The 24,789-nt window shown below is 43.9% G+C and overlaps 2 protein-coding genes across 6 annotated transcripts in view; one reads left to right on the forward strand and one right to left on the reverse strand.

Annotated features, from left to right (window-relative positions):
* LOC310904330 (uncharacterized protein) overlaps positions 1-16,536 on the reverse strand; it is a 24,521-nt gene extending 7,985 nt beyond the window's left edge. For all 4 annotated transcript variants that reach the window (XR_014588233.1, XR_014588234.1, XR_014588235.1 and 1 more), the window contains exons 1-4: positions 16,397-16,536; positions 9,151-11,373; positions 5,191-5,393; positions 1,218-1,338 (exon numbers count right to left, since the gene is read on the reverse strand). Coding sequence is in view for 1 of the 4 variants with exons in the window: in XM_083848893.1 (XP_083705019.1) it covers positions 1,218-1,338; positions 5,191-5,393; positions 9,151-9,181 (355 nt within the window). In the remaining 3 variants the exon portion in view is untranslated. The remainder of the gene's footprint in view (positions 1-1,217; positions 1,339-5,190; positions 5,394-9,150; positions 11,374-16,396) is intronic.
* On the forward strand, positions 13,112-23,101 carry TNFSF10 (TNF superfamily member 10). 2 transcript variants are annotated; one of them, XM_083848874.1, is made up of 5 exons: positions 13,112-13,332; positions 16,459-16,611; positions 18,281-18,323; positions 19,053-19,169; positions 19,885-23,101. In XM_083848874.1, the coding sequence occupies exons 1-5, from the start codon at positions 13,207-13,209 to the stop codon at positions 20,331-20,333; spliced, it is 888 nt and encodes a 295-aa protein (XP_083705000.1). In that variant the 5' UTR covers positions 13,112-13,206; the 3' UTR covers positions 20,334-23,101. The 2 variants fall into 2 exon arrangements, with proteins under 2 accessions (XP_083705000.1, XP_083705001.1); XM_083848875.1 differs by having other exon boundaries at positions 19,888-23,101.
* Positions 23,102-24,789: the final 1,688 nt, after the last annotated feature.

The following is a 24,789-nucleotide window of genomic DNA, read 5'->3' on the forward strand; positions in this document are numbered from 1 at the left end:
GCTACACTGTGTTTTGTACAGTATTTCCAGGCTTTTTTCCATTAAACAAGCCTGTTCCTGCTGCGGTTCATGTGACTTTGGCCATTAACTGTAATGAGGGCAGGATCAAATCCAATGCATGGTCCCAAAGACACTTGTGCACATTTCTAACCCCAAAGTCATCAGCAGCAAAAGCAAAACATTTGTGGAAATTCCAGTCAGCAAGCCAGCCCCCAGAATTATTCAGTTTGTGTGCATATAGAGCTGACACAGGGCAAGGACAGGTAGTTCAAGGAAAACCGTGGGAGCAAGCAGCTGAGAGTGACAAAAAATTAGTTTGACTATGCATTAGTGTAAGGTTGCACTCTAAGATTACAGTGCTTGTTCAATATATCCCTTGTTGAAGACAAGCTCACAAAGGGCGTGAAGTTTCTCCCCAGCTTCAGGGTAATCTCATTATCTGGGTGAACCTCTGAGCACAAACCATGCCTCTGCATCTGTGCCGTGACTTCTGCGGGGACTGTCTACACAGCCAGGCCTTTGTGCATTTACCTGCTGATGTCTCAAGTGCAGAGGCGTCTTTACACTCTTGTACATTTAGTTTACAATCTTCAGTTTGGATTAGTTTTACTGTGAGCACTTCTTTACAGTCAAAAGGTAGTGTTATAAGGGATGAAATCCAGATGTTCCGTGTTTATCCAGTATTACTGATTTCATAACACTTAGTTTGCAAGTCATGACTAGATTTTTTCAGCTGCCAGCAGCACAGCCCAAGTATCAAGCTGTGTTTCCTCTGCTCAGTACATTCACAACACTAAGCTGAGTTGCAGAGACGTTAAATTGCCCTGACTGGGAATTAAAGCTTCAGAAATAAATATTTTGCCTGTGGAAAACCAGATTTCACAAATAGATAACGCATACCTTAACAATGCTCCTCAGGGTACAAATGTCCACTTTCTGGAAACATTCAGCTCTGTGCTGACAAATGAGTGAAGCATGATGCTGACCACCAGCTGACCTTTTTTCTGGTGCTGCCTGTGTCAGGATAAAGCATGGATATTTTTTCAACTACACAAATTTGGCAGCACTGATACTGTTAGATTAATACGGGGTCTTAAGCAGAACACAACCTAAGGCCTTTATCTCGAGATAATGCTTTCTACATTTGGCATTTCTGTTCAGAAGATGTATCTTGGCCAAGATCACTCAGCATTTAAAGCCTGCTCAGTTTTTCTTACCTTTACAGGACTTCTGCTCTCTGCGGTAGCTGCTGAGATTCCACCAAAGAGCAGAAATTAGTGAGAAGCTTTGGAAGACACATGGCATGGATGTGATGCCTTCTACCCGAATGCCTTCTACCTGCCATTCCACATGAATGTGAGAAAAAGAAAAAGGTGAGTACAATAGATTTTGCAAGGACTGCAAAATCTGCACATCAGTGTTAAGTCCACAATCAACATACATCAAGCCTCTGCTCCAGGCTATTAGAAACAACAAAGTAATCTGACAGCAATTTTGGAGAACTACATGCTTGCCAAATACTGAACTGCTTTTATCTGAAAATGATGTCTATGCTAAGAAAATCTAGTTGCAGCTATCTTTTATGCAAAAGAGATAACTGTTTCAACTACAGTAGTACTCCATCAGGGGATTAATGTCAACCAGAATATTTAAAGCACAATAAGCAAAATTTTGCTAAATGCAGCAAAACTCAAGATTACTGTGCACCAGTAGGAATTGCATAGACTGTGTGCAGGTGTTTGAATATCTGTATATTTAGAGAGTAGCGTGCATACATTCACACACCTCTATATCTGTGCAGACATGGTGGGTTTAAGTCTGAAGCAGCACCATGTGCAAGGATTATCTAATCAGTCAAGTTTTTAAGTAATCTGTTTCTCATGACATCCCTTCCCTTGGGGGAAAAAAAAAAAAAAAAAGCAGAAGTTTGTCAAGTTGTAAAACTCAGTTCTCTCAAAGTGCTTTTCAGGCTTGAATCCTTCCTAATCCACCTGTGGGGGAGATGGGTGCTGAGATGTCTTCTGCCTGATGGTTCCCCTGAAGACAAGCACTAGCAGCAGGAACATCAGGCTGCAGACACAGCTCCTCGTACGCCTGCAAGTCATGCTTTCACTTAGAGCAAACATGGAATGGCTGTTCACGTACAAGTCTCTGGATTGACAATTGTTATGAGGCTGCGTAAATCAGACACAGTCTAAGTCAGACAGACAGCAAACCACGACAGCAAATGAGGAATGCACTTACCCTTCAGGCACCTGTTTTGATTTAAAAAGTGCTAATGAAGCAAAAGATGTTGTTTTTTCCTACAACTCTCTTCCCACAAATCTCGCCCTGGGAACGTTTATAAAATTCTGGAAACTTCCTGTATTGCATTTTAAGAACCATAATCTAGAGCCACTGGCAGGCAGCTGACTGGCTACACTACCTCTTTCACATTGAAGCAGGGCCCTTTGAAATCAAGAGAGAAGTCATTAAACCTACTCTGATTTCCAACAGGTTCTTTTCTGCATAAGGCAAAAATGCCTTCATCAATTCACTGCCTTCAAAACAATTCAGGGTTGAAGAAAACTGATTCACTTTCAATGCAAAGAAACTTAAAATCCAAATCAACTTGGTGGTGGTTGCACCAAATTCTCCCAGCATTTTTTCCTCATGGCAGATTTGGGTTTAAAATTCCCAAAGGCAACAGAACTGACCTGATCTTGTCAAATTCCCCCCTCTTTTAGTTTAAAGCCATCACCCCTTGTCCTACCCCTACACTCCCTGACAAAGCGCCCTTTCCCAGCTTTCCCATAGGCCTCCTTTAGGTACTGCGAGGCCGCTCTACGGGTTAACTGGCAGAGTTCTTTCAAAAGAGCACAACGCCTGATTTCCGGGAAGGAAGCCATGCTTGAAAAGGGAGGTTTTAAAAACAATGCTCACACCTCCTTGTTGCTCTTACCAAAACTTCCTGAAAAGAAGAAAAGGGGAGCTCAGGCCACAGCCATGGATGAAGGCTTCTCGGCCTGCCCAGTACCACCGTGCCCCTTAAATGCATCAAAAAAACTCTTCATGTCACCACACCGTAAAACAGCCACTGGGACTGAAGAAGATTGCTTTCAAATCCAAGTCAAAAAGGCGTGGGAGCTGTAAACTGAACCGCCACTGGGACAAGTGCCTACGTTGGGTCAAACCACCACCTCCGCGAGGCTGCTGGCGGTGGCGGCTCTCGGGCGGTGGCTGACTGACTCCTTGCTTGGACCCCGCGGAGACCTCCCCAGGGGGCACCACTGCATGGGCACCGTCCCAGCGCCTTGGGAGGCACCTTAGGTAGCTACTGGCTGCAGAAACAAAAAGTGGGCTCAACTGTTTAATTCAGCAATCAACAACTTCCTCTGTGGAAAAGCACTGTTCAGTCTGAAACTGCTGGTAACAAGGAAGACAAAAGCAAAACCAAAAAACGTCCTTCTGAAGGAAATCACTGTTCTAAACAGTAGCTATCTGACTTCATCAATGTGTGTAAATATCTGAGGGGACAGTGTCAAGAGGATGGAGCCGGTCTCTTTTCTGTTGTGCCCAGTGGGAAGACGAGAGGCAAAGGGGAAAAATTGAAGCACAGGAGGTTCCAGCTGAATAAGAGAGCGTATTTCTTTACTGTGAGGGTGACAGAGCCCTGGAAAAGGTTGCCCAGAGAGGTTGTGAAGTGTCTCTGGAGATATTCAAAACCTGTCTGGATGCCATCCTGTGCAACATGCTGTAGGTGATCCTGCTTGGCAGGGGGGTTGGACTAGATGATCTTCAAAGGTCCCTTCCCACCTCGGCCATTCTGTGATTCTGTGATTTCTCCTAAATGGGAGTTGTCTTCCAAAATGCATATTTAATTACAGGTAAGCATTAGGGAGATCTTCCTCCCTCATCTGTTTGACAGGTGAGTTGCAGCAGCCTAAAAATACTCAATAAAAATTTACAACAGGGGTGATAGAGAGCCATTCACAATCTTCTTCTTCTTCTTTTTTTTTTTTTTTTTTTTTTCCTCAAAAGAATCAGCTTAAAAGACACCAGAGCCTGGAGACAGTCCAGACTCCATCAGCTGGAGGAGCAGCTGAGCCCATATCGCTGTCGGGGAAGGCTGAAACCTCCATGCCTCTTCCTCCTTGCACAGGCTCCCACCTCTCCTTGCATTGCCTTGGGGCTTCCTAAGCTCCTCACTGAGCCAGTATCTCCTTGCTAGCCCCGAAGATAACTATCTGGCTTTTTGCTGCGTTAACGAGCTGTATTGGCTCTGAGCACCCGAGCTGATCCAAAGGAAACAGCGAGATCGTGGGGCCAGGCTATGAATTGAACAGACACACACTGCCAGCACCCTTTTCTCCAAGGGGCATGGAGCAAGGCAGCCATATGTGGTCGAACCATCCCAGCAGACACCCTACCACAGGAAGAGCCGAGTACCTCCTCCCCCTCTCAGATACGCAGAAGCAAAACAAAATGCTTCGTATGCGTGTGTGGGTATCATGTCGATCCTGATTACCACGTCCTGCCCCTACCACTGAAGCCAACAGCAGCGTGCTGTAAGGGAGCAGTCACTTCTGTGATGCCGTGTCATTGTCTCCTAGTGTTTTTCACCTGCGACATTAAGGTCCACTTTTTAAAATTAAGCCCTCCAGTCACTCCCTTTTGCATGAGGCCGCTCTGTTCCATTGATGCTGTGTTCTTTCTGCACGGTGAATAGTTCTCTGCTGATCGGTATGCTTTTATTTAGTGATATTTCTTCTCTATGTGATTAAGGACTTAATTGTCCCAAAGACATTATAGAACTGTAGCCTTATCAAAGCCAAGGAGAGCAAGCTCAGCTGCCTCCAAAAGTCATAGAAAGGAACATAGGAACGAACATATTTTAACCCAAGTCAAGCCCTTAGATAATTGTTTTAATTAAGTCAGTCATGGAGGTAGTTTTACAATCTAACTGTGCTAGAGAGCTATTTTATTAGCTGATGGCAGTCATCAATTATTTTTCAAGTGCCTTCCTGTGATAGTCCTTCCTAATTACAAATAAATTACTTTTATATTTAATTTTTCCAAAGAACCATTCTATTGCAACATTTTCACTTTTTCCTTACCCCAAGCCCCACGAATATTTAACCAGCTTAACCGGTATGTATTCACAGTGCAAAATTATCCAGAAGAGGAGAGTAAAGAAATGAAACATTTTACCCAGTCACATAGCATTGACGCGCTACAAAATATTGCCGTATCCTTTGGCACTATGTGCTTTGGCACCATGTGCTTTGCCATGGCTGAGCCCAGCCACAGACGTACCAAAACATCTCCAGGGCTTTTGTGAGAGCTGCCACAGCTCTTGCCAGTGTAGACTTCAAGCTGCGCTTCTCCAGCTCTGTGTATGTATGTCCGTGTATCTGTAATAAGAACACAGACATCCTCTGCAGCCTTCTCCCTGGCAATCTCATCTACTGAATCTGTCAACACAACTTTTCAACATTAGTCAGTAAAAAATTTGAAACGGTTTTACGATTGCAAAACACATTACAGGCAAGTCTGAATTCCTTTAATATCTGGGTTTATGGTTGAACCTCCAGGTCGTGCCTTCACTGCATTTCCAATCTTTCGTCCTCCACAATAAAATTTAACAATTTTTTTCATTTCCTTACACAATCTAAGAACCTTTATCAACTCTAGGAGCTGGGCTTTAATAAAGGTCAACTATATCAATATGAGTCATCATATGAACGTATTCATTGGCCAAAAAACTGTTTTGAGTGTTTCCGCCCATCCTTCGCTGCCCTGTGCAGTTAGTCATGCTTTCAGCTATGCCTCTGCAGCAGTTTGGTGTCCCTGCTGTGAAATAGCTCCCAAAAAAACAGAGTCAACACAAACTTTATGGAAGCACTTTTTTACCTTCTTCTGTGATCTGCCTTTCCATTGTGGCCCCAGTCGTCCTGCTCAGCTCCAGCACTGCACAGGAGCAGATGGCCAGGCACTGCTGCTGCCCCTGCCCCAAAGGTAAAACAAGCAAGTCCACAGGGCTACCTGGGGCTTACAAGGCTTGCCTGGCTCCTCTGCAGATGCGGGGACAGTAGGGATTTTCAAAGCCTCCAGATCCTACCCACTGCAGGACCCTTGCACACACCTTATGCATTAGCTCTTGTAGCCTCTCCCTCCTGTTGAATGACCCGGTCACCTCTCCTTTTCCCCTGCTCAGAAACCTTGCCTATGCTAAGGTGAGGGCATCATCCGAGGAGCTCTGATTTCCAGCTCTAGGAAGACCCAACAACTCCATGCATCCACCTGGAAACGCCATCTGAAGTTATACGAATTCCTGAGTACTGTGCACTCGGGTCTGAGGAGGAGAAAGCTAGGATAAAGAAGGATGGGACTTTAACAGGACACAAAGCACGTTTTGAAGCCTCTTTCTTTCTAAGTGTTGACATCTTATGTTTTGTTTTCAGGTGGACCTTATTCGCATTACCTGAACAAACTTTCTAGTTAATAAATTACTTAACAACTCCGAGAAACCAGAGTAGTAGTTAATCTGCTGATAATCTTGTGGTGTTCAGACACAGAGGAGTAGCGACTGAACAAAGTTGAATGTTGTGCTTGCTGACAAAAGTCTCCAGGGTTTCTTGGTAGACAACTCCTGTATTATCTCACATCTCAATTAATGAGGAAAAAAAAAAAAAAGTGCTGTGAGTTGTTCAGAATGAAGTACTGGGCTGCAATCACACTCATCGTCACTGCTCTAAAATTGATTTTTTTAAAAACTTTGTTGTTTACTTTAAGTTTTTTTACATTAGCTATTTATTGTCAGGAATCCGTTCCAACATCCTTCCCAAGTAAATAAGGAAATCCTTCAATAAAGAGGCCAAGGAATTGTTTGTTGTACCTTTTTATTCCCAGACACTCAAGTTCTCGTCTTGCAAACTAATGTCAGCTTGAGTTTAACTCGAAAATTTTGAGTGAGGAAAAGCAAAAATCTTAGCCCCAAGAGCAAATATACTGCAGCTCAGTGAAGTACACTGCAGTTTACTCTTAGTTAAATATTGCTATAATTATAAATGTTTTCCAGTTAAATATTACACAACTTTGGATAAGAATGGTGAAAATAAAAATAATGTTGACCCAGGAGACAGCTTCCCTTTCAATTCTTTCTCCTGCCCTTTCTGTTTTCTGTGCTTCAGTTCTGTTCAAGCCCAAAAAAATATCTTGCACCTGGCAAAAATTGCCATCTGTAAACAACACCGGAGCAGTTCAGGCTCCCTCCCTGTGGCAATCAGGCCACAGAACCAGTTTAATACTCTGCTTGCTGGTAGCTGTGGGGAACTTCTTCTCCCCACTATATAGTGACCCGTTTTCTAGGACAGATGGAAAATGCCTTTGCTCTACAGTGCCACTGAAAACACAAGCTGGCCACTGAAGATCCACATACACAAAAAGGTAGTTTTGCACCTCCATTGTAGTGTTTGCATGACATTTATGCAATACCTTCTATAATATAACAGTGTGTACAATTTTATCGCCGCTGAGATATCATTGGCATGTTCACTGACTCCAATGTCTCTTTTCAGGTTTGCTTCAAATAACTGATAACCCAGCAACATGCACAAGCAATTCAGGTTCTATTCCCAGTCTGCACAATCTTGCACTGCCTTCACTGCCATGCATTTCACGTTCATTAACCTCTGAAGGTTCCCACTAAAACTCTGGGCAGTCCTATCCAGCCCAGATCAACCTGTATAGTCCCTGATGTCTCACAGCCCCCCTGAATTTGCAGCTGTTAACCTGGAAAAAACAAAAACAACAACAACAAAACACAACACACACACACAAAACTAAACTAAACCAAACCAAAAAAAAAACAAAACACATCTGAGATGTTGCAGATACCACCACATTGGATTTAAAAGAGCATTTTGTGAGAGAGAATCACTATACTTTCAATATGTATAAAATAAGTGGTTGAAGAACCTTTGTATCTTAAAGTAATGAGTATCTAGATCAGAATATGCAGCATTCAGCAGTCTTCCAGGCTCCAGGTTCATAGGTCACAGATCAGAGAAGTCCCCAAGACTCTCCAGTGTCCGTGCTGGGCTAACGCAACAGAGATCAGTATATGCATTGCCCACTTCACCTGAACAAAGCAGTCTGAATACCTCCATGGCAGGAGGACACAGTGCCAAAAAAATAAAACAACCAGAATGTGTACACACAGCGGTCGATATCACTGTACATGTCAGATCCTCTTCCTACATATGCATAGGTGTTGTGGGTGCAAAATACAAATGAAACTATTCCCCACTTCTGTTATTGTGTCCTCAAGATGGTTTTGCAGATACTAATACAAAACCAAATCCACATGTCCCCAGTATGGATTAAATACGTTGCAGGACAAGCCAAACCAAGACTGCAGGAAAACAGATTTTGCTGGACAGAGCTAAGAATTTAACTTCACGCCATGTTTTTTCAATCATAAGATAGAAAACAGTCCATCCTGTTAATATAATACAAATATACGGCCCGATCCCTTGTGCATTTTTTTTTTTTACCAGTTACAGGAATAGGGAAGGGCTTCCATGTAAGTAAAAATCATTCCCAGGTGCTTCTCCCCTCTTTCTCTGCACCCACAGCATTTTGTTACCGGGTGGGAGAAGACGTTTAAGTGGGACCCCACATGCAACGCTGACACTGACAGCACACAGGAGAGCAAAGGGCAGTTTCTCTCTGCTAGGAAGCAGAAATCTCACTCAATTTTCTATCTACCACCTTGTGCATTGCTTTTAATCTGTCCCAGGAGGAAACTATAGCTCAGGCAAAGCTAGACAGATATATGACAGATGCTTTACCATGAAGAAGCCTCTGAAAAAGTCATTTTTTGCATAGAGACCTGGCACCCTAAAGAGAAATATCTGTCTTCCATTTTCAAGGGAGGTTATAAGCACTCATCTGTGATGAAGATAATCAAATTTCATGCTTCAAGGCTTAAGCTGATTGTTTAGCAGGGCTTTGCTATGTGCTAGGGACAATTCTTTTTCTTTCTGAAATGTTGCAGAGGCAGCTCGGTGTGTTATGGGTTTCCTCCCAGCTACCTCCAGAGATAAGGCGGCAATGAACCTGTTTCAACATTATCACTCTGTTAATATAATATAGAGGCAGACTTACACGCAGCTGTAAACATCCCTTTTGCTCCCATCACAAGCGGCCCTTTGCATCTTCTAGTGCTTCACGCAATCTGGTCATGTAACAGGGTAATAGCTGCTTGGCCAGAGCCACCCTTAGGATCTGCACCTGAAATGAATTGCTTCTACCTTAGTGATCTCAGTGGACATACAGGAAGTATATCCATATAGACCTTAAAATGGATGTATATGTCATTGAAATGATAAAATCATTTCAACTTTTCCAAAGGATGTTTTTAGACACCTTTTTGACCAAAATCTTTCATTCTAAGACAAATGAAAATTTTGAAATGTGAGGCTGTGGACTAAAATTCTGAGTTGCAGCACTACAAATAGTAATCCAAACAATGACACATAAAAGATTTACATTATAAACCAAGGACATGACAAGGAATCTTGGACCATAGCACCACAGTGAGACTAACTGCACCGATTCGCTGTGTTTTGCTGGGACGTGCCTGGTGACAATACCTGGCATTTGGCTCAGCCTGCCAATGTCAGAAGAGCAGGCACAGCGTGCACTACTGCAGCCCAAGAACAGGGCTTCAACAAACTCACAGAGAAGTGTAGCATCAGATGTTTTTCAATCTGCAGCAACCCAATAAGCCAATTAGGTTGCCCAGGATAGTGTATTGCACGAGAACTGATTTTCCAGATCTGCCGCCAACAAACTTCAAATCCATGGTAATGATCTTACAAAGGCATACAAATCTGGAGAACGCTGCTTCCACTACTCCTGTCAGTGCTCAGTGGGGACACCACCATCCAGCATGTGCATTCCCTTTTGTGGATGCAGCTCCCTCTTGCAGTGTAAACTAAACAAGAGAATTCCCTTCATTTTCTGTTCTCAACCATCCTACGGTGATATATTTGTATCAATACTACAGACTAAAAAGCTGCTCTGTTCTACTCAAGAGCTGGCTTTCTAAGCACAAACTTTTGTGGAAGACTAAAGAAAGATTAACTTTCTTAAAGATGTCTCTCAAAAAGGACAGCATACTGTTAAAAGTGCACCTATGAAAAGGCTTAAAATACATGCAATATATGAATAGGGAAATGGTTAAATGGTATGTACATGCGCATATATTTCCTGCTCTATTTATCAAATCTACTGTGTGGGGTATTAAAAAAAAAAAAAAAAAAAAGATGTCAGGTCTGAATAAATTAATTCAGAGGTGCATTTGGGGGAAGCTAGGCCATTGCTGTTATATGTGCAACACTATAGGCTAAAAGAGCATTGCACTGATAAATACATCCACATTCTGATCCCATGACAGCATTAATGATGATTAACTCATGTATTTGCAATGGTTCACAACTGACATCAACATATGAGGGCTGAATCTGGCACAGGGACCACAAGGGAATTAGCAAAACACTGAAGCCAAGATGTGATCTGTTGCGCACATGTGCAAATAGGAGGACCACTGTGCAAGGTTAACTCTGCAATGGCTGGCACAGACTTGGATTTTTGTGCCATTCGTGGCCATGGAGGTGGCCACACACCACCACAGCAGAGCAGTGACAGCAATTTCTTCCTCTGCTCTTGCAGCCACACATTCAGTGGCTTCATGGTAGGAACTAACGGCTAAAGGTAGCACAGCCCAAAATGACAGAAACATTCAGGTGCCCCTTGATGAGCATCCAGTACCTAAGTTAGGGTTTAGCTTGTAAAGCAAGACTTAAGTTGCCGCCTCACCTTTGGTAACAAAAAGCTGTGTGAGCCCTTTTCCTGACAGGTTGGAAGCTACAGACTGAAAGCACAGCTGTAGGGCTGCTCTCATCACCAGAACAGCTAAATTCCCTCTCTGCAACTACAGTGCTACAATTACATGCTTTGATACCTGTGACGAAAAGCACAACCTCCTTTGCCGCTAAGCAGAGAAATCAATGTCAAGAATTGCTATTTACTCAAAAGTCAACTCTGCTTTCTCTGACTTGGAAAATGAGCATGGGCCCTGCTGCGCTGGGGCTCACAGGGAGCGATAGCAGTGATAGTAACAACCATCTGCATCACTTCAGAAAACATAGGTATAAATACAGGCAAACCTCTTTCCTCTTCTGGAGATGTCACTGCTGGAGAAGAATAGTTCCCAGGTATTGCAGGTCCAGTGCCAGGTGTTTCTTTGACAAGCCAAGTAACACAGGTCTTGAGTCCACAGCACAGGTGAAGGTTTAGCCCTGATTAAACGGTTCGCTGAGCAAGCTTTAATAGGATGAAAGAGCCAGGAAGAATCAGAGGTTTTGTAAGTGAGATGCTTTGTTCCAGCACTACACAATGCACAGAAATTATTTTTCTTTAAATGAGTGCTAACAACATTCCTTCCCACTGGTGTCACGACCCTGAGTTTTTGCTGTGGTAAAATCTCATCAGAACAGTAATTTTATACTCTCTGAACCTCTGAAACAAATTATTTTCAGTATAAGTTTGCATCTGTTAGACAAAGCTTGACTACAAAAAAGTAAGCATTGGAAGCAGCAAAGATTCTCAAGTATATTTGATGGTGAAAACTGTTGGAGTTTCACTCTCACATTAGCCTCTGTTGGTGTGGAAAACCCATAAACATTTTATCATTTTACAATGATATTTTAAGATCTGGAAAACTGGGAATGAAATGTGACAGGAACATTTTTGGAAGAGGTACATTTGAGTGTTTTTTTCCTTGGTTGTTTTCAAAATAAACTTCATTAATTTATTCCTATAACACAGACACTGACTAAACAAGTATTAAAACAGAGACATAAGCAATATCCAAGGAAGATTTCAAATGATGGGTAATGGAGACACAGACTAGGTCCAGTAGACATCTACAACTTGTATACGCAGTTCTTGAATAATCTTTCATGAACTGGTATGTTTACCCATAAAAAAAATAGTTCTGTTACAGTCATAGGTTAGGAAGAAATCTATAAAGTCACAGAACAAAGACTAACTCATAGTGAACAACAGGAGTACTCCTTAGTGCCCTGGGCTTGCTTTCACTTTTGTTTCCATTCTCTTTTTGAAAGTAAACACTGGAGGAAAATTTGTTTCCTTCAAAGTAAGTTCCCTGAATGCTCGGAATGAAACTCTACACCCTCTGTTCAGCAGGCTGGATTCTTCTTCCAGGTTAGTTGACCACTCTTCATATGGCTCCCTCAGGTGAGTTTTCTTGCTTAGGAACTTCTCACTTAGGACGGAGGTCGTTTTTTGTAAGATTCTTTCAGGTATATGCTAAAATCTCTAAGAGATGCCTGACCTGGAGTTGATGTAAAGAGCTACTGCGCATTAAGCAAAGGCAAATGGCAGTCCCACTAGTCCTGCTCCAGAGCCAGGATGCTGCAAAACAGAAGGAGCCCAGAACGTCCAACTGTCTTGGCTCAGAAGTCACAGGAGGAGACCATGAGCTCACTTTCAAGCAAATATTAATCCTCTCCCTCTGACATATGTTTTGGAATTACACAAATTTGAACTGTTTTGGCACACGGATTAAGGCTGCAAAGAGCCAAAGTGTCTGCTGCCACGTTGAACAGGGACTTGGGGATCATTTAGCTACATTATGATGGAATAAAAAACGACTAATTTCCTTGTAACTGGTTCAGTACAACACAGTTACCTCTTCCTTTTAGATACCCATGGGAGAGGAAGAGATCTTTGTTGCTGAGAGCTCCCACTGCACCTTGGCACTCAGGTTCTGAGCGTTGGGCCAAGGCCAGGAGTCTGCGCTGCCCTGCTAACGAACCGAGACCAAGTCTCCACACTCGGATTTGAAGCCCCACTCTTTCTAACCCGCTGTAGGTGTGAGAAGGAGGTCTCAAAACCCCGGTGAAAGCCAACGCGCACCCCCTGAACCGCGCTGTGCCCCCTTCAAAAACTTCTAAGGGGGGACCAAGGCCTGAGGGAAGAGCTCCCCGGCGGCCGCCTCGTATACCCGGCGGGGCTGCGAGGGGCGGGAGCGGGGCGGTGTGAGCGGGCCCGGCCCCGCCTGCCTCCCGCCCCGCCGGGTAAAGGCGGCCGAGGGCCCGGCTCGGCGCTGCCTCGGGCGATCCCTGCCGGGCCATGATGCTGCCCACGGCCGGCCCCAGCCCCGGGCAGACCTGCGGGGCCGTGCTGGCCGCCGCCGTGCTCCTGCAGTCCGTCTGCGTGGCCGTCACCTTCCTCTACTTCACGAACGAGCTCAAGCAGGTCGGTGCGGGGCGGGACGGGGCTCGGGCACGCCGCCTTTGTCCCCTCGTGAGGGGCTCCCGGGGCTGGGTTTCGGTGTGTAAGCCCCGCTGGGTTTTGTGGGGGGCTGAGGAGGTGCGAGCGGCTGGCTGCTGCTTGGCTCGCCCCTCTCCCTGCAAAACGTTGCTGGCACGCCGGGAAAGTTGTGCTCCCCTCGTGGTTGCAGGAGCCTGTGTGTGTGTGAGCCGGATTTCCACTACCCCCTGTGGTGCTTGGGGTTTTCTAGGATGCCCTACCCAAAACTGGCCGTCCTGCTGCACGGTGGTGCTAGCATTTGCTTCTCCTGGTGCAAAGGTAAACCAGGCTGCAGGCGTGTGCGTTACGCTCATGCCATGCCAGAAAACGTTGCATAAATGTAAACATATCTTACCCGTGTGTTTAATCTTCCCTGTGTGTTTATTCCACGCCAAATTTAATAGGTGGAGTCTTCTGAAATGTCAGAATTCTCTGTGAAGCAAGCACTAAAGGGCACGCAGTATGGTTCTGCAGCGTAAGGCAGTGCTCTTGTTTTGGAAGGATGTAAAAGATTTTCTTGCTAGGTTTCTAGCTGTGACTGCCCCCTGCTTGGTGAAACTGGTGAGCCACAGAAATGTGTTGATTTAATGAACTTAGCTTGCATAAGAGCAAGGATGAAGAAAAATGCATAAACAAATTCTCATGACTTCCTGAATACGGTTCAGAGTCCTTTGCTAACAAGCTTGCCTGTGTAAGCAATCGGTAACCACACTGATTTGCATAAAGGGAAGGCAAAGATATGTACACCTGGTATACGACCACATCTAACAGTACCTGACCAAAATACAGCTCAAGATTTCTCAAGAAGACATGCCTGCATTTGCTGTGCAGAGCTCAGTCCCGTGCTGAAGTTGTGCTGGGCTGTAAAGTAACTTTGGTGGCTCCTAGGAGGACTTTACACACACATTTTTCACACTTCCTCTGGAGCATGATAAACAAGCAAAAAGTGTACCTAGAGACATGGGCTGCTGCCCCACATCTACATTGTGCATGTGGAATAAATCTTGAAAAGATACAATGATTTTTTGTCTGCACATTTTTCTTTTCTTTCTTGTTCACAAGATCGGCATTTCTACACCTTCCACAAATTGCTGTGGCTGCACAGACTGCAAATATTTTTATTTTTACCAATAAAAATTGTATTACTAGCAGTTTTTCTCTACAGCTGTAGTCATCTGAATAGCACTCAGATATGACCGTTCACTTTAAGAATTTTGCTATGGGAGGAAGTGCTGAGACGCGAGTACAATAAAGTTCATTATGCTTCAGGATACAGGGCTGCAAAGAAAATACACTATTTCCTTCTTTTTTGAAAACATAGTCCACACACTAGCCCTAGGGTAAGAAAGAACCTTTACAAGGCAGCATTCCTGCAGGAATTGTGTCCTCACAGACTCCAGTGCTACAGATAAACCTCACTGAGCAAGTTTTACAATAAGCCTTGCCTTTTCTACCAAAAAAAAAAAGCGGAAATACCAATCCTTCAGTACCATACTGGCTCTGGTACAAGGCTGCATTCCCTGAGGATTTCAAAATGGATGGAAAACACTGTTTCAGTGTTACTGTAGTAAAACTGTCTGGGGGAAAAGTGCAGCAGGTAAGGATAAGGCAGAGGTGCAGTACTGTTTGCTTCCAGATCAGAGGGTGAAGCTTGGAGGTGAGCCTTGCCAGGTCGAATAAGGAACTAACAGTACTATCTCATATGCACCCTTTTTTAAACTCATCAAACTACCTTGTTAAAGGAGCTGCTATGGTTAAATCCATCAGAGCCCTTATTTTTAGGGCAGTTCTTTCCTGAAAAAGCACATAATTTTAACTACTTCAGGTGACTTTTTGAAACAAGAGCCCTGATTATAAAATATCACTGCATTCTTCAGCAAAGGCGCAGAAATCTTTGCCAACACTCGTAGGGTTCGCACCATCTCTCACTGATGCCTTACGAAGTACAGAATCGTTTCAGGGGCTAGATTAAGCTCGGGAGAGCTGGCTGCTGCAAGCTGCAGGTGCTGTGCAGGGCGGTGGGAATTGCAGGGTGCTGTGGGGGAATTCTTCTAAGCCTCCCGGAGGGGGATATCTCTTCCTAAAGGAGCAGGAGCGTGAAGGAGGAGGTGGCCCATTTATTGCTTTCAATGCCCTGGGCTTAAGGACAGCTGAAACTGCTGCGTGTTGAATAAAAGGATCCGTTTAGCAAACCAAACCGAAGTCTTTAACATAAGAACAGCGGCATTTAGACGTTACAAGGAGAAGTCCGTCTGAGTGCTTTGCATGCTGCTGGCTGCCTGTTCCGAGTTTCGGCTTGGACAAGGAGCCTGCAGCAGCAGCACCCAGCTCGCCAGGGTGCAGGCGTGCAGCGTGAGCTGGGCAACAGCGCCAGCTGCAGCCGGGTGCCTCACCTTGCCCCGGGCACCCACGGCTTTGGCACTTTCATTTCTCTTTATCAGGGCAAAACGTACTCTCTCTGTAACGAGAGGGTCCATGTCACAAGCATTTGGCATTATAATTTTGTTTGGACCCAAATGTCATCTCTGTTGTCTGGACTTTGCTCTGCGCTCTTAGGTCAGATACGGTCACAGAGAGTCCCCGGACTGGAAGTGGGCAGATAGACAAACATCAGAGAAAGGCTGGATTTTAAGTGACACTGGCTGAAAAGACAGAATGGAAAATACTTGCACGGTTCAATATTTGATTTCATCCTCAATAACTTCTGAAGAAAAATCCCCTGTGCAAAAGAAGCTGCATTCTGCAGTAAATAAATGAAGTATTTACAGCATTAATGATTTGGGTATTGAATTTTTATAAAGCTTATTTACTTGAGTGCTGGGTACCAAGTTTATGCCCGTGGAGGTAACGTAAGTGTATTTTTGCATATTAGCTGTCACTGTAATTAAATAAATATGTAAAATCAGGATGAATTACTCACGTTGTCTCTATAGTCATAACTTGTACCATACTAGCAATGCTTTTAAGAAAAGAAAGCGCATTCCTAAACACGGTGAATTCAGTGACATACCACAGCTGGAGGTCTGCGAGCACATCAGAGGTGACAAATTCTGGCTTTCCCTTCTGCTGCAGCTCTGGGACACGTACTCGAAGAGCAGCGTTGCTTGTCTCACCGGGGAGGAACTTGGAGATTTCATCCAAAACTTGGATGTAATTGAAAGCGAAGACAGAGCAGCTGACCCCTGCTGGCAAGTAAAGTGGCACCTGGGAAAGTTAATTAAAAAGGTATTTGGAACTGACATGTTGAAATGGGTGGAGCTTGATGCTGTTTGGATTTAGAGAATGCTAATAGCAGGATGAAGTGGGATTCCCTGATTGCTTTATTGCAGGGCAGTAGTCCAGCCATAGCTTCAGCTGCAGAGTGCTTGTACTGAAGCCAGAAAAAAAAATCATGGCTACAGTTGCACTGCATTCACGAAATAATGAGGCAAACACAAACAGTTTTTTACTGAGGCAATTTCAGCAAAGCTTCAGTCCCTTGCTTCACAGAGGAGGGTGGGACTGGGCTCTCCCTCTGAAGCCACTGGTGGCAAGGAGAACCTAGCAGCTCTGAGATGCCAATGTTCACAGTCCTGCAGGAGCAAATCCCTTTTTCATTCTCACACCTGTGCTGCACAGAGAACAGGAGCTATGACTGACCCAAGACCAGCGTTTTTTTCAGCCTAAGCATGCAGATCATAAGTTGTGCCACTCCTGTTTGTAGGTACAGAGACCGTCATGAGAAAATGAGGTAAAATGTAATGGGAATCTAGGGAAAAACGTGCCTGAGAGATGGCCTTGTCATGGGCTGTGAAATGCACCAGGGGAGAAAGGAGTGAGCGAGCACGCAGCATCAGGCACAGCACCTTCCCAGCTTGCCTTTCACAGAACTCCGTCTCCTACATGACTTGCACACAATGCATGCAATTGTGGCTACAGAGAAGAAAATGAGCCTGGCTGAGAAATCAGGAAGGCTAAAATCTTCTGGAATGGTTTTCAAAATCCCAGCTCCAGCACATAAAAAAGCACATCCATAGAAATTTATTTCAGGCTGCAACTTGACTGATGAAACTTGCATCCCAAAATAGATCCTCTATTTGTATTCAGAGATCTCAGCTCTTTCGGTGGAAGTTCTACCAGTGAAGTCCCTGAAATCCTGCATAAGGAAAATGTTGTTTTGTGTAGTGGCCGTTTACACAACTGACCAATACGCAGGCTCCCTGCTTGCTTGAAAAAAGCTAGCCTGGGTGCTAGAAATAGAAATAAACGATAGGTGGCTGGCTGGCTGGATGGCTGGATGGACGGACAGATAGCAAGAAATGTGACAGGACAGAACCAGCAGCAAGCCACAACACAGGGATGTCAGTCAGCCAGCATAAACCATCCCAAACCACCAGCATGCTTGCTGCAGCTGCGCTGGTGTCAGTAACCTGGCCAGTTCGTTCCAGCAGTCAGTGAACGGAAAGGAGGGGGCTGCACGAAGTGAGATGTGCTGGCTTAATAACTTAGATAGATAGACAGGCAGAGGCATAAAAATAAATGAAATGTAATTTCCCAGAGCCAAGATCCCACAGATGTGCACCGCTGCCAAGTATTACTCTGTGAGTGGAAGCTGATCCTCATACACTTTCTCTCTTCTTATTTAAGAAAAGCAATAGGGTCACATTTTCCAAAAGACTTAAAGCCCAGATGGCTGAGTTCTCTTGGAAATGTTTTCCCCAGTATTTAGTTGTGTAAAAGGTGTAAATGTAGGGATACTTTATTACAAGAAATTAACAGTCTTTTTTCTTTTTATTAGGTTGTTGATCATATTCAGAATAGCGTCTATTCATGAGTGGGAGAAAGGAGACTGTTTTTTCTACATCTATCACTTTCTGCTGACAAACTAATTAGTTTTCTCTGTGTTTGTTGGCAGATGATGTCGAGAAGCTTTGAGGAAAACATATCTGCAGTCAATGGTACTATAATAATTTTATTAATTGTGGTAAAAAGGAACTGCTAGTGGCGTCTGATGTGTAGAGACTCAAGTAATTTATTAGAAGTGCAAAAAACAGTGACTGAGGTTTGGTACAGTTACACAGTTCTTTGGCAGCAAGTCGTCGAAACTTGAGTACCTATTTCTGGAAGGCAAATTTTCAGGAGCCAGAAATATGGTCAAGGGCGAGGTAACTGAGGGGGATGCAGAGGACAGCTTCTAGACCGCAGTATTGCGCGGGAGTTACGGGGACGTTGAAATGGCCTGCTGTACTGGGGACATGCAGCACTGCACTGCGGGCAGATCCTTTACCGACAGCTCTGCTGAAGCCGTGCTGCCCTGAACACGGGTAGCAAAAGCATTGCGACCTGCAAGTGGAAATTCAGAGTAAAGGCTATGAATACTTAACTTTAAAAGATACGCATCATAAATATGAAAATTTGTTACTATAGGTTATTTGTCTATTGGTAGTTGGGGAGCAGGGGGAGAAGAAGAACAAAGAGGCATATAAAGACATTCCAAGGAGAGCAGGAGCAAAAGGCTTGATTGAGCCTTCTTAGCCAAGAGCACTCAATCTATGATTTAGCCAGTTAAAAAACCTGACACCCATATTCCTTGAAACCACATGGTACAGAAGTGTTTAGCACATGACAGACACGCTTTCTTACATCCCTGTTTCTAATCAGAGATTCTGTTTCTCGTCCCTGTGCAGCTGACAAAGCCCTGCCACTTCCGCGCACAGACGGACAACGGCCGCAGGGTCCTGTCCACAGGATAGCAGCACACCTGACGGGCAACAGCAACAGGAGGAGTTCCTTGTCACCACACAGTAAGGAAAAGCCTATAAGAACAGTTAAAGGTCACAGAGCTTACTCTCTCGCTGGTAGCTTGCTGTTTACATATGCTTTTATATACTCACATGGAGTTAATAGCACGAAACAAATCATAAAGAAATCTCCTTGTCCCAGACAATGTGTTTTTCAGCTCATTCGCAGAGAACAGGGAGAAAGCCTGTTCCCCTTGGGTACCTCACTGACTTTTCTTCTGGAGCCTTTGTTAGACCAAAACAAAAAAAAAAATCTCTTCCTAATGTTAAGCTTTCCTCTTTTCTTTAATTTACTTCTGTAGGTTGTATGAGGCCCAGCTGCTATGGTGACAGACCTATTAGAGCCAGAGACAGGGAGACTTGACATTCAGGCTGTATTAATGAAAGGCTTGGTGGGGTTTCATCAGCTTTGGAGGGTACCAGGCACAAATGGATATTTTAACTTTGTTACCAAGTAACAACATAATGTTTTTTCTCTTATTTGAGAGCACAGAAATCCAAAATAAAAATAGTTTATGTGAATACCGACATAGCCCTGAACAACTTACTTCTGCACCTTCCAATTGTTTTGAGAGGCCGGAGCTAATGACCTGCTATTGGGAACCACTGGGAAGGGCAGACTTCCTTACCTGCGTGTCCTTACCAGACTCCCTGACCAGCAGACACCAGGCTTTACCACCCCCAGGCTCTTAACTTCCCCTCTCTCTTTTTTCTCAAGTAGATTCCTCACCCCGAAGAGGTAGCGGACACAAAATAAACAACTGGGAATCGTCAAGGAAAGGCCACTCTTTCCTTTACAATGTGGAGCTGAGGAATGGCGAGCTGGTGATACCGCAAACGGGGTATTATTACATCTACTCACAAATTTATTTTCGCTTCCGTGAAAATGAGAACGAGGATTCAGGTTTGTTGGCACAAATCAGAAACCCCAAGCAGCTCGTCCAGTATGTTTACAAACTGACTGATTACCCAGAGCCCATTTTGCTCATGAAAAGTGCAAGAACAAGCTGCTGGTCTAAAAAAGCAGAATACGGACTTTACTCCATCTACCAGGGTGGTGTGTTTCAGCTGAAAAGGGACGACAGGATTTTTGTCTCGGTCAGTAACAGTGACATAGTTGACATGGACAAGGAGGCGAGCTTTTTTGGAGCCTTTATGATCGGTTAAAAGATGAAAACCGTGCTCCAAAGGAACCGGTTTTCATAGCCAGGACCACCTCAAAATTCCATAAAACAGGATAGTAAGCAAATGCTGTAGCAATACCGACAATACCGGGATCCCCCTTGTCAGCTCGCTCTCGCCGTGCCGAAACACGCTCCCACCAGCCGGGAAGAAGCCTGGCTGCCACCGGGCGGGCGATGCTTCGCGCAGGCTGGGGATGCGCAGGGACGTCACGGGGGGTCAGACCCCGCAGGTAAGCACCTGGCTGTGATCTCTGCAGAGGTGCTCCACGCTGGCTCAGGTCGGGTGGCCGAGGGGCTGCTCCGGGTGTGGGTGCTTGAGGCTGAAACTGGAGACACATTTCACCCGTGGTCTGCGTTGGGAGGCTGTCAGGAATCTCTCTGCTCCAGCAAGGAGCCGTGCAAGTCCCACTTCCCAGATACCAGTGGAATTATTCTGGGAGTTTTTGTTGGAACCTGAGTTTTGCAAAAGGGAAAGGCCATCCCAAACTCATGCTGCACGTCTTTATCTCATCTGCCAAAGCACTTAAGCACCTAATTAATTTTAAGCGCACAAACAGGCTGACTAAACCCGGGTATTTACACGCTTGAAATTAAATATGTGCTTAAGCATTTTTCAGGGTCATGGCTTGAATAAACACATTAGTCTGTCTTAATCAGTATATTGTACATAAAAACAGCTGCTGAAAGGGCACAGAAGAGGTTTTGAAATCAATCAGTATTTTGAGATCAACACATTATGATAGTGCCTGTTTACTTAATTGCTGTACTGCAGAGATTTCACCGTGCTTTCAATAGGTTCAGTAATGCAGTTGCTGTACACTTGTTGACAGCAAGTACCTGATACCAAAAAAAAGTGATTTTCTCTAGATACTGAATTCTATTAGACATTTCCCACAAATTGAGCATGACATGGTTCTTCCATGTTTATTTGTACTGGCCTGTATTTGGTAAAGATGCAATGCAGAACAACACACCCTGATGACTAATGTTTTAAGGAAAACATACACAACTATGTGTACTTAACCAGAAGCTGCAGTTTAGGTAATACTATTGATTTTTTATTTTGTTTGTAGAGATGGGTGGAAATTTTTCATAACTTTTCCTAAACTTAAACTGGCTGCTACAATTATTAACTCTATAATTAGAACTATTTTCTATTTAAAAAATCCAGAGAATATAAAGGTTTGCAGGTGTAAGTTGTATGGGCTAGATAGATCCTCAGCATAAATCAGTACATCCGCAGTGGTGTCAGTGGAGCTATACCAGTTTGCACCATCAGTGCATTTTGCCCAGGTTCAGAGAAACCAACGGGAAACAGAAAATGAATGTCAGAAAAAAATGGAGGGAAAGGAAGACATCTGCTTTTCAAATGTTACTTTAAATCAACAGAATAACTCCAGGAGAAAACCTGGTTGTCTATTTTTTTTAACATATTAAGGTTCCCACGGCAACCTTCCCATTCACCTTCCCATTGTGATAATTAAATCACTGTACAGCCCTTGCAAATGGGCCTCGTGAGTAGACGTGCATCATTCATCTCACTGCTTTGTCAACAGGAGGAAATGAAGGGGCACAAGCCCCTGCGTTTATTTTGTTGTTCGGAAGAGCAGTTTGCTTCGTTGGGCACTTAAATACCTGTGTATGAGCAGTCAGAGAAGAACTTCAGCAACACCCTCCTTTTGACAGGCTAGGACAAAGAAACACTGGGGTGAGCTTAAAGCAATAACATCGTCTGCTGTTTTAACATAGTGTCACATATACTTTTTTTCAGTGGTAATCAAATATGTGAATTTCTCCATCGTTTACTGAAGTACTTTGTCTCAAATTCAAATAATCTATTTCAACACTGAACAGAAAACATATCTATAGGTTTTTTCCTGATTTCAGTACTTAATTCAGAAATTTTCTGCCTGGCAGACAAGGCTAGGGAGAACAAAGCCATTCCCTACATAACTGGATGTCTGCTACATTGGAAAAATGACTTTTGTAGCTGCTTATCTTTTCAAATGGACCAACCATTTTAGTTGCAGGACAGGAGTAACCCATGTTATCAATTTCTTTAAAAAAAAAAAAAAAGTCTGTTAAAAATGTATTTTTTTAAAAGTTATTTTAGGAACTTATTTGAAAGAAATACGTTTGAACTGTGAAAAACCATTTCCGATTGCTGGTGGCAGCTTAAGAGTCAGAAGCCCTCCATATGGCTGAGAACCAATTTGTGTAATGTAGCAGTTGTGAGCAGCTAGAAAGGACTGGAAGGGAATCCGGAGGGGTCTTCGCACACTTGCAGCTGACATTAAGACAAACTATTGCACACACATTTTATTTTTTTGCTCGATGTTCTCTCTCCAACTCCGAATATATATCATGCTCACTGTTGCTTAGGGAATGTTCCCGGGCATTATCTTCTTTTTTTATCTGCATGTACGTATTCTTGGTCCCTGCATGCAGAGCATATCACAACAGGGATCACACTGAATAATCATATTTTATTTCTGAGTAATCCAAAGGCATGCTTGCCAGATATTATCCTGGGGAGAGACTATCGAGCGATATCTGAGAGGACACATTTGAAGACAAGTGGAAAGATATATCAACTTCTGATTGTACATTTGCACCGAGTCATACTTTTCATCTCACTTTTTGTTGAATGGTAAATGTAGCAAATTTTTATTTGTGGGTTTAGGTTGCAGTAACATGTAAGTATTGTAATTTTTCTACATATATTTTCTATAAAATGTTTTTAGTAAATACTTATTTTGCCTTGTCGTTTTTATTGGCTTCTATAGCAGCAAACCAGTGTGTCATCGTTTCTTTGGTTGGTGTCAGGTATAATCCATTAAATGCCACAAACGCCTGCAATGCAAAGGACATAATGCAAGCCACTGTGCAACACCACATCATATAACACCGTGTAATTGGCTTCCTGACCATAGAACAGCAGGTGAACAGCATCTGGAAGCAGTGCGCTGAAGAAAACACTCAAAAAGATTTCATGACCAGAGACTGCAATGCTGAACACTAACCTTGACGTTCTTCTCACATTTCTGGAAAAATCTGGTATGGAAACACCTAATCCTTACCCATCGCCAAAGGGCAGCAGATGATTTATTGAATTTATAGTGCAGATGACCATTTACACAGATGAAAAACAGCATTAAAAGGGAGGTCCCCTGAAGTTAAAAACAGATGCCCTCGTTGCACCAAAAGCAAACTCGGGGTATCATTCAGTCCAGCTGCCCCACTAGCAAAATTTTTCCCGACCAGAAAAGCTCGTGAAACCCAAGCGAACCCTAGGAACTCAAAAGACCATGAAGACATCGTCACCCCTGTCCCCAGCCCTGAACCCTGGGACAGTTTCCTCCAGTGCCTGCAGAGAAGCACTATGGCTGGCACAGCAGCAGCACAGGGCTCCTGGGGGACAAGCCCGCAGGAAAATCACCCCCGCCTCAGCCAGACCCAACCCAGGGCTGGCTCACGGCCGTGTGTCCCCTGTTCCTGTCACCTCCTCGTAGCTGGTCCCAGTGTTATTTCATTGGTGCTGCGCTGGGCTCTGGCAGACCCCCACATCACCGGTTTATGTGCTGCACATCCACATGTCCCACAGAAGGCTGGTTGCCTCCAAAACGGCCTCACAACCCAAATACATTTCCCCCAGGGTGAGTGTTAGGTTTACCAGGGACCCCGCTCATCAGACAAAGCCCTTGATGGCCTTGATGCCCCCCCAGGGCACCTCCAGCCAGGAGCAACCCCCACGACCGCATCCCAAATTGCAGGGATGCCCACAGGGTTTGGGAGGAAATCATCCATTTCATACAGACCGCTTTTATTTCAGCAGAGGTTTCTCTTTTCTGGTGTTTCCATGGGAAAGAGGGCTTATCAGCTAACTCGCTTTTATTGTACCTTTCATTACTTCAGAGAAATGGACCTCTATTTTTTGCTTCTCTTTGCCTTAGTATATATAATTATTACTGTTTGTATTGCAGCAGCATTCACTTGGCCAACCAGGATCAGGGATGCATTTACAGTACTCTGTGCAAACAGATAAACAGCCTGATTCAGACACTGAGATTTTGAGATACATAAGTTCACTTTTCAGATGACATCTAAATATTAGAGACTAAGGAAAGAATGAATGTAATGATCAAAACAACACAAATATCACATTAGGACAAGATCTCATTCATCCCTCCAAGGCACCTTGTTCCATTCAGTAGCAGAAATAAAAGATAGATTAGGATAACTTTGGGTGTTATCCAATTTTCACAGAGTGGACTTTTTTTTTTTTTTATACGCAGTTACATGGACATTTATAGCTATGTCCATCAGCATTACTCAGAACTCTGTTCTCCACAACTTTCCTCTTTTCGTTCATACTAACAGACAGAAAACACACACTATGTATGTCACATTAAAAATCACTAATTTTCCCCTCCTTGACA

Source organism: Anser anser (genome assembly GCF_964211835.1).
Source record: "Anser anser genome assembly, chromosome: 9".
Lineage (NCBI taxonomy): Eukaryota > Metazoa > Chordata > Aves > Anseriformes > Anatidae > Anser > Anser anser.

Bases quoted from the DNA above. Each gene is read 5' to 3' on its own strand.
- TNFSF10 (XM_083848874.1), top strand. From the start codon at position 13,207: ATGATGCTGCCCACGGCCGGCCCCAGCCCCGGGCAGACCTGCGGGGCC. The intron at 18,324-19,052 runs GTACTATAATAA...GTCCCTGTGCAG, and splicing joins AAACATATCTGCAGTCAATG to CTGACAAAGCCCTGCCACTT. The intron at 19,170-19,884 runs GTAAGGAAAAGC...TTTTTTCTCAAG, and splicing joins GAGTTCCTTGTCACCACACA to TAGATTCCTCACCCCGAAGA.